Below are 17,326 nucleotides of genomic sequence, written 5' to 3'. Positions count from 1 at the left end.
GATCGTTTGTGCTGGTAGGTGATCAGCTGTGATGGTAGGTGATCGGCTGTGCTGGTAGGTGATCAGCTGTGATGGTAGGTGATCGGCTGTGCTGGTAGGTGATCAGCTGTGATGGTAGGAGATCGGCTGTGACGGTAGGTGATCAGTGTCCTCAGACTGGTCCATCCTCCGCAGGGATGCCAGGGATGCCGAGCTCCATCCGTGGCCTTCCCAGGCTCAGCTCTCCTCCTCTTCTGATGACGTCTCCCTCCTCCTGCTAGTTGGGGGGGGGGAGACAGAAGAGGATCGGCGGAGGATCGGCTGGGGCTCTGTCTCCAGGCGGGTGCTGAAGATGGTGGCGGCTTCCTGCCCTCGCAGGCTGGCCCGGCGCTCTCGTTCGGCGATCGTAGCGGCTCTGACCGTCCTGCTCATCCAGACTCTGATCGTATGGAATTTCAGCAGCCTGGATTCTGGCGATGAGCAAAGGGGGGAACGAGGAGGAGGCGGCAGCCGGGACAAGAGGGACCGGGGCAGCAGCATCAGCGACAGAGAGCGTCCCCAGCCAGGACAGGAGCAGCACCGCAGAGGAGCCGCAGTGGCGGCACTGCACAGCCAGGCTCTGGTAGGTGCCACCATTCCATTGTCCCTTCTATGGGGACAAGCCAGCATTGCCTTCCAACAAGGTGATCCTCAGCCCATTTGGATGGTGGGCATTGCATGGCTAGTCTGGAGATCCAGGGAGTTAAAAACTTTTGTCGGGTCTTCTAGAATTGCTGAGATCCTATGTGTTGCCATCATGCACATTTCCCTTCAGTTTGATCTTTGCTTCCAATGCCATGAAAAATGATCATTAGCCATGATTAGAAGGAAAAAGTGCAAAAAATTGTAACGTGACCCAGTCCACAGGACCACGTCATCTGTCAACGGCGGTCTGATCAAATTAAAAGTTTACGTCAGTCGTTAGCATGTTTCATACAATGTGATTCTGCATGGATAATAAATGGTTGATTTTATAGACAATTGCATTGTCGAATTGGAAAGATCGCTCAAAGATCAGATTCTTATCCCAAAAAATTTCAGTGAAATCGATCGATGAGACAGTAGGTGTCTTTCCGATAATTCATAGATCAGATTGTATTGTTCGATTCTGTGAAGAATCGTTCTATCAGTTCGGTACGTGTGCGTCCACCACTCAAAGATGCTAAATTGTGTAGGTTAGATTGTATACGAGAAGGTTTGTCACCATGGCGTTAGGTAGTGGGTTTCCCTATGACACTCATGGCATTCAGTTGCTTGGATGTCACAAGAGAGATGGTGGCGATGGATTGGCATCATTAGCACCTATCACTGGAATAAATCTAAATGGTGATTGGGCCATTCATCCAGTGGTTGGGGGGAATGGGGGAGCCTGCCTGTGGAATTAGGTGTTTCATGAAGGCATCATGTGTGGGCTCTGTTAGCTGTTGCGTTTTTGTGATCAGCTCTTGTGGAGAATAGCAGACGTGTTCAAGCGGAATGTGACTTCCCTGTGTGATGTGCTGCTCTGATTTGTCGCTCACGTCTCCTCTGCTTGTTCTAGCATGAGAAAGTGACAAAAAAAGACTCAGACTGAGATGCAGCAGTGGGGCTCCCGTAGCCATTTTTCCATCTCTGAGATCACAGGCATTGCAAAGGAGGTTTAATCTTCCCGTATAGAAGCCTGATTTTCAGGGCAGCTCTATTTGGTGTTCAATGTATGGCTGATGTGGAAGTATGGTTCGAAGATATTCGCTGGTAGAAAAAATACTATTCTGTTGGTGCCTTTGCAGTTATATGCGTAACCATGATTTCTATTTTAACTGAATGCATGATATTTACTGTCCCCTTCTTTCACATATAGAAGGTACACTGAGGAGGATAGAAAAGAAGTGGATCTGTTTCTCAGTAGAATATTTGTTTCCACTCAAAGATAATAAGGTGCTATGGGTAACAGCTTCACTTTATTTCCAGTTTTTCACCCCAGTATAGTCTGTCAGTTAATCCCTTTATTTCGGTAGTAGCTGTACTACATAATCTTAAAGCAGTCTTTCTCAACCAGGGTTCCTCCAGAGGTTCCTTGAGCAGTAAACTGTGATGGATTGATCTCCCATCTACATTGAACATCAATTTAAAGGACAATTTTCTACTGACATCCAATGTAAAGGGTCTCTTCTAGACTGACCACAAATGTACGGGAACACTTGTCCATTTACATCCAATGTAAGGGGTTGCTTCTACACTAAACAACAATGTACGGGAACGCTTGTTCATTTACATCCAATGTAATGGATCACTTCTACTCTGACCACCAGTGTATTAGAACACTTTTCCATTTGGATCCAATGTAAGGGTTCACTTCTACACTGAACACTAATCATATATGGGAACACTTGTTCATTGATAATAAATGTAATGGGGAATTTCTTCACTGACCACCAATGTATAGAAACACTTGCCCATTACCAACAAATGTACACTTCTACTTTGACCAACAATGTACGGTAAAACTTGTCCATTGACATCCAATGTAAGGGGTCACTTCTATATTAACCACCAATGTATTGGAACACTTGCCCATTGACATTCAGTATAAGAGTTTGCTTCTACACTAACCACTAATGTAGGAGAACACTTGTCTGTTGACACCGAATGTAAACTGACCACCTATGGGAACACTTGTCCATTGACACCAAATTGAAGGGGTCACTGCTACACTGACCACCAGTGTATGGGAACAATTGCCCATTGACATCCAGTATAAGGGTTCACTTCTACACTGACCACCAATGTAGGGAAGCACTTGTCTGTTGACGCTGAATGTAAGAGGTCACTTCTACACTGATCACCAATTTATGGGAACACTTACCCATTGACACCAAATTTAAGGGGTCACTGCTATACTGACTACCAGTCTATGGGGATGCTTGTCGATTGACATCCAATATAAGGGTTCACTTCTACACTGACCACCAATATATGGGAACACTTGTCGATTGACACCAAATTTAAGGGGTCGCTGCTATACTGACCACCGGTGCATGGGAACACTTGTCAATTGACATCCAATATAAGTGTTCACTTTTACACTGACCACCAATATATGGAAACATTTGTCCATTTACATCCAAAGTAAGGGTTCACATGTAATGTGTGGGAACACTTGTCTGTTGTCATAAATGTAAGAGGTCACTACTACACAGACTTCGGGTTTCAGATACTCTAGGTATGCCACATTTTCCATTCTTTATTTATTTCTGTATCTACAATTTACCGATCCCTCTAACGTGCCATCAGCTGTAGATATAATCATTTTTAGCAGGGGTTCCCTGAGAGCTAAAGCATTTTTTCAAGGGGTCCTCAGGGGGAAAACCATTTGAGAAAGTCTGTCTTAAAGAATAGGGTTCTCAGTTTTTTGTATGAAATTCAAGTGTTTATTCTTATTTATTTGTTTGATATTTGGTTGGTTGCTATATTTGTTTTCAATTAAAACTGTCCATTTTAGTAAATGTTATTCCTTTTATATTTAAATGGGTTTTCTACAAAGTGCCTTTTCTGACATACAAATTATATCCTTGAGATCTCTGTTCATGACCTTCTTTGTCATGCTTGACAATCCTTTTACCTGTTGAGTTGTCACCATATGGTTAAATGTGAGTCCCACCATCTTTTATGTGGGATTTGTCATAAAAGAGATCTGGTCATGTAGGAAGAGTCTATCTTCTACAAATGTTCTTTCTGATGGTTGGTTGGACTTCATCGTTCTGTTGTGACAAATTCATTTTTTATTATGAGATCAGCTGATGTCTTTGCAGGGTTTTACAGTTCATTGCTGCCGGGCTGTGACACTCTTAAGTGAGGGGCTTGTCTTTTATTAGGACGACTTTACATCGTTTCATTAGTGGCTCTGCCTGCATAGGTATAGGTATGTTTAGTGTGGGTCTTGTCGGTTGGCCTGACTTTAGCCTGATCTAATGACTTTACCTTGGGGTTAATTTACTAAAGGCAAATAGTCTGTGCACTGCAAGTACAGTTGCTCTAGATCTGAGGGGAACATGCAAGGAAAAGAAAAAAAAAACAGCATTTTTGCTTGCACATGATTGGATGATAGAAATCAGCAGAGCTTTCCCTTATTTTAGATCTTCCCCTTAGATCTAACGCAACTGAACATCCGGCGCACAGTGTATTTGCCTTTAGTAAATCAACCTCCTTGAGTAGTTGATTTCAGTGACAGCAGGAACCTTTGTACTTTAAAAATGAGGAGGTAATTAATGGGCACCAAATTGAGGGGGTAATTAAGAGGCACCATACACATTACAATCTTACTTTAGATTTACCATACGAGGACCTACCTGATCCATACAACAATGATCCATACAACAATTTGTATTCAATTAGGCTGGCCCTTGCACTACATGGGTTGGTAAATCTAAAGGAGATTGGACAATCAAATTGTACCCTGCGTAGTGAGCACTGGTATTATTTATACCCCATTTTCTCCCTAATAGTAATTCAAGTATTCATTCCAGTTTTAACTGCAGTATCTCATAACTAAAAGTGTCATTTTGATTAGGTATGGGGATTATTTGAAAAGACGCGCAAAAGGATTTCTATTTTGGCAGATGGAATTCATTTTAAAGACATTTTGTGGGGACTTGGCAAAGTTTTTTCCCCAGGGCTAGTTATGATGCTTGAAAAATTGATTAACCCGCACCACTTCAACAACATGTAAGTGTTGTCAGGAAACGCAGTTCACAGCACAAGAACGGCTATATTTTCCCATATTGTATATTTTATCGACAATTTTGTAAAATCAATCTTATCCAGGATATAACTTCAGCTATATAACCAAGGCCCTTTAACGAATATCAGAACGCAAACTGTAGAAACTTCAATATAGAGTCATTGATTTTATCCTTCCTGTATGGGTGTAGACAGAATGTATAAACCTGTGAAAAGCTGTATTCGACTCGTACATAGATACAAAAATAATAGAGAACATTAGTGAATTTTTAAAAACTTGAAAAACAAGTACAGCACACAGTACGCTTCATGATAAGCTATCAGAACATAATTAATGTGAATTCTCCAATTACGTCCTCTGTGCGTGGACTCCGAACATCCCCTGGACTGCAGAACAGCAAAAGAAAAAGGCAGGGGGGAGGCCAGCACAGCAGTTAGGACTTCTGCCTGCAGCACTGAAGTTCTTGTTTAGGTCAGAACACTATCTGCATGGAGTTTGCATGTTCACTCCGTGCTTGTTATTTATTTATTACAGGCATTTGTATAGCACCAGTAATTTACACAGTGTTTTACGTGTATTGTACATTCAAATCAGTCCCTTCCCTCAAGCTTATAATTTATGGTCCTTAACTCACATGTATACATACACATACTAGGGGTAATTTATAGTAAACTCCAAACAGGTAGTGCCATGGTTAAGATTCAAACTGATGACCCTAGTTCTACAAGGCAGAAGGGCTAACCACTAAAGCTGGCCATACATTATATTGTTTCCTTATTCAATTTCCTTTAGATTTACCTTCAACTGTGTAGTGCAAGGGCCTGCTTGATTACATACAAATTAAAAGTGTTTAGGTTTGACCTCATATTATATGGTTTTGGTAAATCTAAAGGAAAACTGTACAAGAAAATTGTATGTATAACCAGCCTAAGCCACTGTGCTTGCATGGATTTCCTCCTGCACTCCATGCTGGTAGGTTAGTTAGCTCCTGTCTAGTATGATATTCCACTGACTGGCTTCTTCACCATTTGCCCCAACAGCATATAAAATGGTTTGAGTCCCCAGGGAGAAAACTGCTATAGAAATATATTAATTATTTATTAATTAACTATCTAAATTTAGGGAATCTGCCCAGTATGTCTCATAAGCATGCGTGTCTATTTAATTGTCTATGAATGAGCAAGATGCTGTAACATACATACATGGAGCATATTAAACATCAAACTGATGTGATCAAATCTAGAAATGTCAATCCAAGGATAATGAACCCACAAACGTATAGCATAGAATACATAATTGTGTGTCTGTACCTTTAAGGCTCGTTCAAACTATCAGCCGTGATCTGTATTTACTGGATAAATGGTTTCGCAATATACACTATGCATGCAAAGTGTATGATGGATCCTTTTCATTCTGAATATTTAGGCATCCTGCACACTAAACATCAAAAACACCGCTTTCAGGAGTGTATTTTATATATTTTTAAAATGCCCTTCTAAATTCCCCCTATGTTATCTTACAGCATGTGTCCATGCATACATAGGTGTATACTGGCGTTTAGAGGCAGAAAAAAGTGCGTTCAGGAGAGAGGCATTTTGCCACAAAATAAAAGTCTGACGTGCCCTAATGCATGTAAACACGCTTAAGCGCTAGGTGGGTTTAGCACTTGAACATTAATTCATTTCAGTGGCCAAAATAAATTAATATTATGGCCATTTAAATGAAGACCATAATGCTGGATGCGCCTGGATGCATCTAAACATGTTTGAACAAATGCGGCTCTGCTTTCCCCTACCAGGAGAAAGGCGTTTGTTTAGAAGAGTTGCAGCGTGCATGAGGCCTTAAACACTGGGTTTTCAGTAATGAGCAGAGCTTTAACAAAGTAAGCATGTCTTGTACTAAGAAAGATAGCACTTTGCATGAATGGGCTCAATGTCATCGCGTCTGATATTTACTATGCAAATAAATTGATGACTTGTCCTCTTGATTGTAAACATCCATACACTGGTCTTCAGTTGTGGAGAAGTTGATGTGTATGCAGTGAAAAAAGGTGACACTGTCCATGTATAAACTAAACGGTATATTGATTTAGGGCCTGTTCACACATCAACGGCCAGCTCCCAAGAGGGCATTCGGCAGTGGCGTACTTTTCAATAGCTGACGATTCCAGGTGCAGTGAGCTGGCGGTGTGGCACTTGATCCAGCACATCACACTGCTCCCTTTTTTTGTTTGAAGAAACTTTATTTGAAGTGCACAAAAGTGGCGCTTCATTCCTGTAACTGTACAACTGTGTTGCGCTTCTGTACAGTGCTCTGCAATAAAAAGCAGTACGTCTGCATTGTATCGCAGATCATTGCAGCACATTTTTGGTCTTTCAGAGTGAATAGCACATAGAAAACAATTGTCTGTGTTCTAGCAGTGACCTGCATTTTACAGTGTGGAAAAACACCAGCTATTGCACTAGTGTGCATTGGTCCTTAGATTTCCATGGTGTTTTTTTTTCTGCCAGAGCTCCAGTGGTGGCCCATCCATAGAGGGCGCACGGGCACTGCCCCCCATCCATGTGTCCGGCCCCCTGATTTACATACAGGGACGCCGGACCATGGATTCCAATGGGGAGGGGGTTTGAAGCACATGATTAGAGCCAGAGGCTCTAATAGGCTTCAAAAAAGGGTGGGCTTGGGGTGCAGAGCACTGCGCTCCGAGCCCACCCAGTTGTGTGACAACAGCGAATGAATATTCACTATTCTCACACTAATCTTCCTCCCAGGCCAATCAGGAAGCGGGTTACGAGACCCGTTTTGCTGATTGGCCAAAAATGCCAGTTGATCCTATTGGACGCCTAGGAGGTGGAGGAGAGCAGAGAGCATGGCTGGAGGAGAAGACCCGCCGACCCACCAGCCACCATTGAATTGGCTCACCTGCAGCGGGGCTCCTGGGCTTGGACAGGAGAGGGAGGGGAGAATGGAGTGAGGAGGTAACAAGGCCGTTCAGGGTCTGGATGACCATACAATGTATTTTCAATGCAGGAATCAAAAATACTGTACTATAGTGCATATTGTTCATGCCACAGCTCAAGGACGTGTTGACTTGGACTTGTACACTGTGTCCTGACTGAGCTTTAACTTTGCTACATTGTAGCATGCTTATTCAAAATGTATAATATTGCAAAACATCCACTTCTTCTGGGTGACAATACTTGATAAAAATCTGTGCACACAATTGTTGTCTGGTGTAATGGCACCCCCCGCATCTTGCTAACGCAAACATGTTCACCTGAGCTAAGAGGCATTATACCACAGTACCATTCATTTTGGTGCGGCACAATTTTTAAAATGGGTGGGCCAATTTGTTTGCATGTTTCTTGTGCATAGGGGAGCCTTTTGAAATTAAAGCGGTTGTATACCCCACTTGGTGATTTTTTTACCTACAGGTAAGCCTATATTAAGGCTAACCTGTAGGTAAAATGAATATCTCCTAAACCTGCACGGTTAAGGAAATATCCACCCTGCATGCACGGTAGTGACATCATCGCGGCTCTGGCCACTCACAGCGCTGGAGCCCGCGGGTCCAGAATAAACGTCGGGGAAACATGTCTGTCCCCTCAGCGGTGAGTGGGCGCCACTGCGGGGGCTTCGTTCCAAGGTAAGTATTTCATAATGTGCTAGTATGCGATGCATACTAGCACATTATGCTATTGTCTTGCAGGTTTTTAAAATTTTTTTTTTTTCAGCGGTTTACTACCACTTTATGTGCCCAAAATGTGATGCTTGGGAATGCGCGGAAACATGCAAAATAAGTGCACACACTTCATCACACCTGAAAGGTGTGAGAACCCTAAAGCTAAGTTCACACTTGCGAAAAATACTAATGCTGACAATAACAACATGCCTTTGACGTGTTTAATGTGCATTGAAGGCACGCCAAAAAATGCATACCAGGCGCCCTTCAAGTTCTTTTTTTTTTTTTTTTTTTTTAAATCTCACTGATATTCCACCTTCTACTGATATTTGGTTAACACTTGTGAAATCCTCTGTGCGTGCAATGACAATAAGGCCTCATGCAAAGAGGACATTTTTTTTCCTCCCCTGGATGTCTTACATAATTAAATAAAAGCTGACCGTTGTAAGCACTAATGGTAAATGGTTTATCTCAACCCTGTAACTGCCATTTTTGGACAGTTTGCCTAGTAAAAGGAAATATAACTTCAGTACTGGCAGTTTCACCCCCTTCCTGCCCAGGCCAATTTTCAGATATCAGCGCTGTCACACCTTAAATGGCAATTATTCAGTCATGCGACACTGTGTCTAAATCATTTTTTTCAGACAAATAGCTTTCTTTTGGCGGCATTTATTTACCACTGTTTTATTTTTTATTTTTTGTTAAACAAAAGAAAAAAAGACTGAAAATTTTGAAAAAAAAAGTTTTTGCAAATAGATAATTTTTCTTCTTCCTTGATGTGCGCTGATAAGGCTGCACTGATAAGGCAGCATTGATGGACACTGATGAGGCTGCACGGATGGGCACTGATGGACTGGTCTAGCAGCACGGAGGAGCCTGCTGAAGTGGAGAATCAGGTAAGTAAATCTTCTTTACCTGGTCCTCAAGAATAAACAGATGCAGCCCCACAAACCTTTTTCATTTTTTGAGTTCAGTGGAAGTAAACCCATCCATAATACAGTTTAATTTCTGGCACATGCCGAAATGTAACACTCCCATTGGTTGTGCTCTCACCCAAACTGTCAAACCATCCAATGGCTGTTGTCATAACTGATCACATGTGCAGCATCGTGGCAGTTGTAGATTAAACAGAGGAAAAGATGGTGGCTTCCTTGGCTGAAAACGATAAGGGGGTTTACTTACACTATTCATAAATCAGCCTTTCCTAACCAGACTTCCTCCAGAGGTTACTAGGGGCTCACTGAGGCATGAGCATGAGCAATGTCTGCCTCGGAGATGAGTAATCAATGACACCATTTACCCTTTTAGCTATCTGCGAATTCCTCCCAATAACAACTGTAAGGAGTATTCTTCCCAGTGACCATCACACTAATGTACCGTGAACTGTAGAAGTAGTAATTATTAGCAGGACTACCCTGAGCCTGTAAGGTTATTCCAAAGGTTCATCCATGTAAAGAAAGGCAGTATATGAAGGAAATATACACCAGTATATGAAGGAAATAAAAAAAAAAAAAAGAAGAACAATACTCTTATCAATGTTCAAAGTCAGAATGATTCAGAGATAAGAAAAAGTACAAATTATAGAGGAGCGAGAGTCCAAGGTTTGGAAAATTTCACCCTGCTTTGAAAACTGATCAAATCAATAACTAAATGATATTTTCCTTTATTGCTAGTGTATTCTAATTATTAAATAATTAATAAACATTTTTTTTATAATTTAATATTTTTCAAATAAAATACATCAAAAATAGTTTAACTTACAGAATGAGGTTTTCTAAAAAGGGTCACTAAAATGCAAGAAGAATGGTTATGTAATCCAGTTTTGTAAATTTGGCCGGGTGGCACTATAATGTCCTTCTGGGACAGTATTGTGAGTTGCTGTCCATCATTGGAGCCTCGCCGATAATTGTCTCAGTATGTTGTTAACTATACAATTGTCACAGAAGTGCCACATGCAGAAATCCAAATGCACTAGTAAATCATACCAGAAAGATAATCCACAGAATTGTGCAGGGATTATGGACACCCTTGCCTGCTATTGTTTTGCTTCCATCCTTTAAGTAACCAAAAAGGACATTTCAGCCATCACAAAGTGTTCCGTGTGTCTGTAACAGCTTCAGTCTATACCATTAACCACAGGGCACTTTTCTAAGAGTGCAATTTTCCAATAGCATCTGACAGATGTTGTCTTGTGAGTGGATTTGTATTACTGTTATTCTGTTTCCTTTGAGAGGATTTATGATTGCAATATTTCTACTGAAACTAGTAGCGGGGTCCCGGATTTCTCCGTGTACAAAGCGTTTGTGGAGCCTATTGTGTGGAGTCCTGGAATAATAGGGAGCGTCTGGATAGTGGATTTGCAGAGGCTTTTTTGTCTTGTGGAGGATGACTCTTTGTATTCTCTCATTTATCTTTGAGCTTGGCAGGAAAAATAGTAGGAACCAGCTAAATGTCATATTCCTTTTTTTTGTTTAACATTTATTTAGGTATACAGATATTTATATGTTTGATGGTGTTATTTACATTGATGTGTAGAAATATTTGCTTCTTTTGATCTTTCATTTATTTATTACAGGTATTTTATATAGCACTGACAATTTAAGCAGTGCTTTACAGTCCCTGCCCTCGAGGAGCTTGCAATCTAAGGTCCCTATCTAGCATATATACTGTACATACAAACACACACACATATTAGGCCAGTATGAAAAGGAGATGATTCACAAGCACAGGGAGAACATGCAAACTCTATACTGAAAGTGAACTGGGGGCCCAAGTGCTAACCACTAAGCCTCTGTGCTAATCTAAGCACTGATCCAAATTAAAGTTTTTTCACTCAGGGTATGAATCTGATTGGACAGTTCCAGAAAACTGTCCTAATGTGTAAAAATAATGAAGGCATTCAATTGAGCAGCCTTTTTCAACCAGGGTGCCTTGAGGTTTCCTCAGGGGTGCCTTGGCAAAATGCCTAAAAATTGCCCAAAAATCGTATACAAGTCAGCATGTGGATGAAGGCTGCCTTTTAGTTACACTTAATTGGGGTACACACTATAAGAAAATCGGGCGAAAGTTCGTTTGACTTTTCACAGCAAATCGGAACCGATGAAGGAAAATTTGTACGAAATTTCTCATACGACCAAGGCTTCTTTTTGTTGTTCATTGTTTCTGATCATGCGCAGGCTTTCTTTTCTGATTTTTCTTGTACGAAAATCATATGAAAATGGTACACATTAAACGAAAATCGTTCATTCTGTTCCAGTACGAAAAAAATTTTGGAGTTTGTCCCTTCGGGAAATTTTGGAATCGGCTGTCGAAAGTTGTGAACACACTATACGAAAATTGTATGAAAATTCTTTGGACGAAAATGTTTGCCCGCTCTTCTTATAGTGTGTACACGTCTTAAGTCACAGGTGTGCACCACTGCAACCTTCTAGCTGCCGGCGTCCTAACGACCAATGGCATCATCAGTTGATAAGGAGGATGTCAGTCGCCTGCATAGCATCCTTGTCTGACCCTCCCCTGCCCCTCTCCATAAGCGTTGGGGTCACATTAGCTGATGGAGAAAAACTGAGGGAGAAGAGAAACATTGAAATACTAGTCAGTCAGTACCAGTTTGCAAAAGTGTATTTGCTTTGGAAGAATAAATCACTTCTAATGTTGAGTGTTCTACTTGGACTTGTGGATGATGCTGCATTATGTGAAACTATTATGTAAAACTATTCCTAATAGTACTATTATAATAGTTTTTACATTTTAGAATGTAGGAAAAATAAATAGCTGGATAGGCACCTGGTGTGAAACGCGTCAGATCCTAGAAAGTTAGTCTGTACCCATTTGTGATGCTCTGATATCCATTTTTCTACAATAACGGTGAATTTTTTGGAGTGCGGCTATCCAACTATTTATTTTTCCTGTCACTCCTGTTGCAAGCAGAGCCTTCACCCTGCTTGATTGTGGAGACAGCTGAACCTAGGAGAGGTAATTACCTGTGAGCAGTGAACTTCTACATTTTAGAATGTGGTGCCTCGAGACTGTCCATAATTTTTAAATGGTGCCCTGAGATTGTCCATCATTTTTAAAGGGTGCCTTGACTGAAAAAAGTTGAGAAATACTGAACTAGAGAGTAATAAGAGAGTGATAAATTGCTGATGGTTGTTGAATATCTAGGTGATGGATGCATTTTATTGACTATACTTGATAGCACACTTGTAGCCACTTGCTCGCTACTAAACATATAAACACATCCTTGGCAGCAAGTGGTTTTAACTGCAGACATGAGCTTGGTATCATTTTTTACAGCCTTCTGTTCAGTAAAAGTGATCTGGGCGGCTCTTCTGTAGTGAGAAGGATTGGGCTTGTAAGCCCCCTTGTGATAGTGAAGTTTAACCATAGTTTTTTCGGCATTCATGCAGGCGGTCCCCGATTTACAAACATCCGACTTACAAACGACTCTTACAAGTGGAGGGAGACAACAGGAAGTGAGAGGAAATCTACCCCTAGGAAAGGAACTTCACTCCTGTAAGCGTTATCATGGGAAAAAGGTGTCTCCACTGAAGCTTTACCACCAATCCTTGTTTCCACAACAACCCAAAATTTTCAAAATCCAATTGTCATAGGCACAGAAAGTGAGGTGAAATCTTCTGAACCAGGGCAAAGACAGCGAAACAAATGTTACAGGGGTGTTAACTATTCCCTATGCTATCCAAAAAATGTAAACATTATTTTTGTAACTGGAGCTACACTTAAAAAATTTACCTGTTCTGACTTACAAACAAATTCAACTTAAGAACAAACCTACAGACCTATCTTGTTTGTAACCCTGGGGGTTGCCAGTAATTAGCAGTTTTCGGTTAACCCAAAAGTCTGTCCTTTTCCCTTTAATATCTAGTTATATAGGATGTGATACCTATATTTTTGAGCCTACAATATTTTACAACCCTTACCTCTTCTTGTGTGCAAAAAGTGGACCTGTCTTTAGTGTTTAGTAATATAGTAATAGTTAAAATCTGTCACACCAAAACTAAAATTGTACTGTACAGCCAGCCACCATAACAGAGGGTTCCTTCATAACCTAAAGACTACTGACACTGTTTAACCCTTTCACGATGGGGGATATATTGTGCATCTTTGTCCAAAGTGATGTCAGTCAGAAGGTTTACGTGACAACTAAAGGCTCAAATGCAGTGTGTTACATTTAAAAAAGAATGAAGGAGAATCATATTGCTGCCTCTGGTGCTTTCACACTGTAAAATGACATGTAAAATTTTGTTGGTTACCAGAGATGAATGCTACAGAGCTTTAGCTTTTCTGAATTACCCTTATGACTTGGTGTAAGTTTATATATGGAGTCTATTGTCTGACTCATACAGGACGTCTATGTAGAGTCGGCACTGCAGCCATAACTCATGTCTCTAATATCCCCTGGATTGGATTTCCAAGATAATTTTAGTAGTGCAGACGGAGGGCTAAATTTACTACTTTTTACATCTGTAAAACCCTTTTTGGAACTGAGCTGCAGCTGTATGTCTCCCTGGCATGAATACTTTCATTAAGTGTGCCCATAAAATCCTAAGCATTTTCTTTTTAAAGAGACAACTAAGGAGATCGCTCCCAGGGTGCTCTGCAGAATGCTTGGTGCCCAAAATGATGCCTAGGAAAATGAAGATCTTGCCACTCTCACTGCTTGTGGATATTCTTTTTAAATGGGTAATAATAACAGGAATAACAGAATTGGCATTGGCACTCCTGCGTTTAGCTTATCTAAATGTACGGGAGAGGTCATCTGTGAATATAAACTTATGCTTCCTAGATTACTTTTTCCTTTGCTTAGATGTTGTGTTTATGCATTTAGCCGTCCACAATATCGCGTTGTGGGAACATGCATGCTCCTGTGTGTTGGCACAACACACAGGAGCATGCATGTGCATTGGCACAGCGCGGAAGCACTGCCATGCTAATTGCAATGGTGCAAAGTGGTGCCATGCAGAACCCCAATACACCTTTGTGACAGAGGTGCACTGCACAACCCTTGACCATGCACTGTCCACTTAATGTCTAGGGATGAGCCGAACACCCCCCGGTTCGGTTCGCAGCAGAACATGCGAACAGGCAAAAAATTTGTTCGAACACGCGAACACAGTTAAAGTATATGGGACACGAATGTAAAAAATCAAAAGTGCTAATTTTAAGGGTTAATATTCAAGTTATTGTCATAAAAAGAGTTTAGGGACCCGGGTCCTGCCCCAGGGGACATGTATCAATGCAAAAAAAAAGTTTTAAAAACTGACTTTTTTTGGGGAGCAGTGATTTTAATAATGCTTAAAGTGAAACAATAAAAGTAAAATATTCCTTTAAATTTCGTATCTGGGGGCTGTCTATAGTATGCATGTAAAGTGGCGCATTTTTCCCATGTTTAGAACAGTCCCTGCACAAAATGAAATTTCTAAAGGAAAAAAAGTAATTTAACAGTACTCACGGCTATAATGAATTGTCGGGTCCCAGCAATACAGATAAAAATCATTGAAAAAAACGGCATGGGATCCCCCCCAGTCCATTACCAGGCCCTTTGGGTCTGGTATGAATATTAAGGGGAACCCTGAACCAAAATTTTTAAAAAAATTGCGTGGAGGTCCCCCTAAATTCCATACCAGGCCCTTCAGGTCTGGTATGGATATTATGGGGAACCCTGCGCCAATTAAAAAAAAAAATGGCGTAGGGGGTCCCCCTTAAAATCCATACCAAGATTTTAAGGGGAACCCTGCACCAAAATTAAGAAAAAAATGGCGTGGGGGTCCTCCCAAAAATCCATACCAGACCCTTATCCCAGCACGCAACCTGTCAATCCGCAGGAAAAGAGGGGGGATGAGAGCGCCCCCCTTCCTGAACCGTACCAGGCCACATGCCGTAGCCCCCCAAAGCACCTTGTCCCCATGTTGATGGGGACAAGGGCCTTATCCCCACAACCCTTGCCCGGTGGTTGTGGGGGTCTGTGGCCGGGGGCTTATTGGAATCTGGAAGCCCCCTTTAACAAGGGGACCCCCAGATCTCCCCCCTGTTTGAAATAGTAACAGGTACATTGTAATTTTTTTTTAAAAATTGGCGCAGGGTTCCCCTTAATATCCATACCAGACCTGAAGGGCCTGGTATGGAATTTCGGGGGGACCCACACGCAATTTGTTTTTAAACATTTTGGTTCTGGGTTCCCCTTAATATTCATACCAGACCCAGGGCCTGGTAATGGATTGGTGGGGATCCCATGCCGTTTTTTTCAATGACTTTTATCTGTATTGCCGGGACCCGACAATTCATTATAGCCGTGAGTAGTTTTAAATGATTTTTTTTCCTTTTAGAAATGTCATTTTGTGCAGGGACTGTTCTAAACACGGGAAAAGTGCACCACTTTACAGGCATACTATAGACACCCCCCAGGTATGAAATTTAAAGGAATATTTCACGTTTATTGTTTCACTTTAAGCATTATTAAAATCACTGCTCCCGAAAAAAACGTCCGTTTTTTAAACCTTTTTTACCCAGGTCCCCAAACACTTTTTATGACAATACCATGCATATAAGCTTTTAAAATGAGCACTTTTGATTTCTCCCATAGACTTTTAAAGGGTGTTCCGCGGCTTTCAAATTTGCCGCGAACACCCTAAATTGTTCGCTATTTAGCGAACAAGCGAACACCCGATGTTCGAGTCGAACTTATGTTCGACTCGAACATCAGGCTCATCCCTATTAATGATCAGACCTTTTTCTGACACTTGTTGTTAACAAGTATAACGCAGTATATTTTGCTAGAAAATTACTCAGAATATATATATAAAACACTAGAGAATAAAATGGTGGTGGTTTTTCAATTGCAATTTTTGGGGAAAAAATACACTTTAATGAAAAATAAAACATAATATATATACCCCAATTCTTTTGTATAGTAAGAAAGATGATGTTATGCCAAGTAAATAGACACCTCACATGTCATGCTTTCAAATTGCGCACGCCCGTGGAATGCCACCACAATACAGTACTTCTCCATAGGTGACACTTTAAAAATTTCTACAGGTTTCCAATTTAGAGTTACAGAGGAGATATAGTGCTATTATTGCTCTCACTCAAACGTTAGGCCATACCTTACATGTGTGGTGCAAACACCGTTTACATATGTGGATGTTACCTTCATATGTGTTCACTACTGCACGCGGGGACGTGGGCGCTTTAAAAAAAAAAAAATTTTTAAATTGATTTTATTACATTTTTTTTACTTTTACACTGTTTGATCACTTTTATTGCGAAACATCACTTGCAATAACTATAGAAGCATGACAGGTCCTTTTTATGGAGTGGTCTGGGGTCCCAAATCTCTCCTTTACCCTTAAAAGCAAAAGATCACAAAAACAAAAAAAAAAGTTTTGATCTTTTGCTATAAAAAAAATGGCCTTGCCCTCATGGGACGTGTAGTTCCGCAACAGCTGGAGGGCCGTAGTTTGCAGATACCTGTCCTAGGACATAGAGATGAGCGGAGGCCATCTTTCCTTCGCTCATCTCTATGCCTAGCCACTGCCAGTGCCAGATTGTTTTTAAGGCTTCCAGATCCGCCAGGTAAGCCTGAAAACCACAATAAAAATGGCGGGGGGGAGGTCGACCCCTCCCGTCGCTTTTAAAAGTGACCCATCAACGAATCCGCTGCTCTGAACACTTTTATTTGAAAGAGAGAAAATGATCCTGGGGTCATGGCATCTAGCTGCAGCCATTTTCTTAGTTAGGCGGTTGGCAAGTGGCTATTGTGCTAAAACAAAATGCAGATCCAATTTCTAGATTGCAGATCCTGGACACATCCAAATTCTGTTTTCTCTAAATGCAGCTAAACTGACAGCACTCAGGCACAGCTAAAAAATCATTACATGCGTTTT

General features: G+C 41.1%; 1 protein-coding gene across 1 annotated transcript in view; it reads left to right on the top strand.

The window, feature by feature from the left end:
• The first annotated feature begins 233 nt into the window (after positions 1-233).
• XYLT1 (xylosyltransferase 1) overlaps positions 234-17,326 on the top strand; it is a 656,093-nt gene continuing 639,000 nt past the window's right edge. The window contains exon 1 of the mRNA XM_073591126.1: positions 234-601. Within this exon, the coding sequence (XP_073447227.1) occupies positions 332-601 (270 nt within the window). The 5' untranslated portion in view covers positions 234-331. The remainder of the gene's footprint in view (positions 602-17,326) is intronic.

Source organism: Aquarana catesbeiana, linkage group LG06 (assembly GCF_042186555.1).
Source record: "Aquarana catesbeiana isolate 2022-GZ linkage group LG06, ASM4218655v1, whole genome shotgun sequence".
In the NCBI taxonomy this organism is placed as follows: domain Eukaryota; kingdom Metazoa; phylum Chordata; class Amphibia; order Anura; family Ranidae; genus Aquarana; species Aquarana catesbeiana.
Note: the sequence above shows the minus strand (reverse complement) of the source record. Positions and strands in the feature narration are given on the sequence as shown.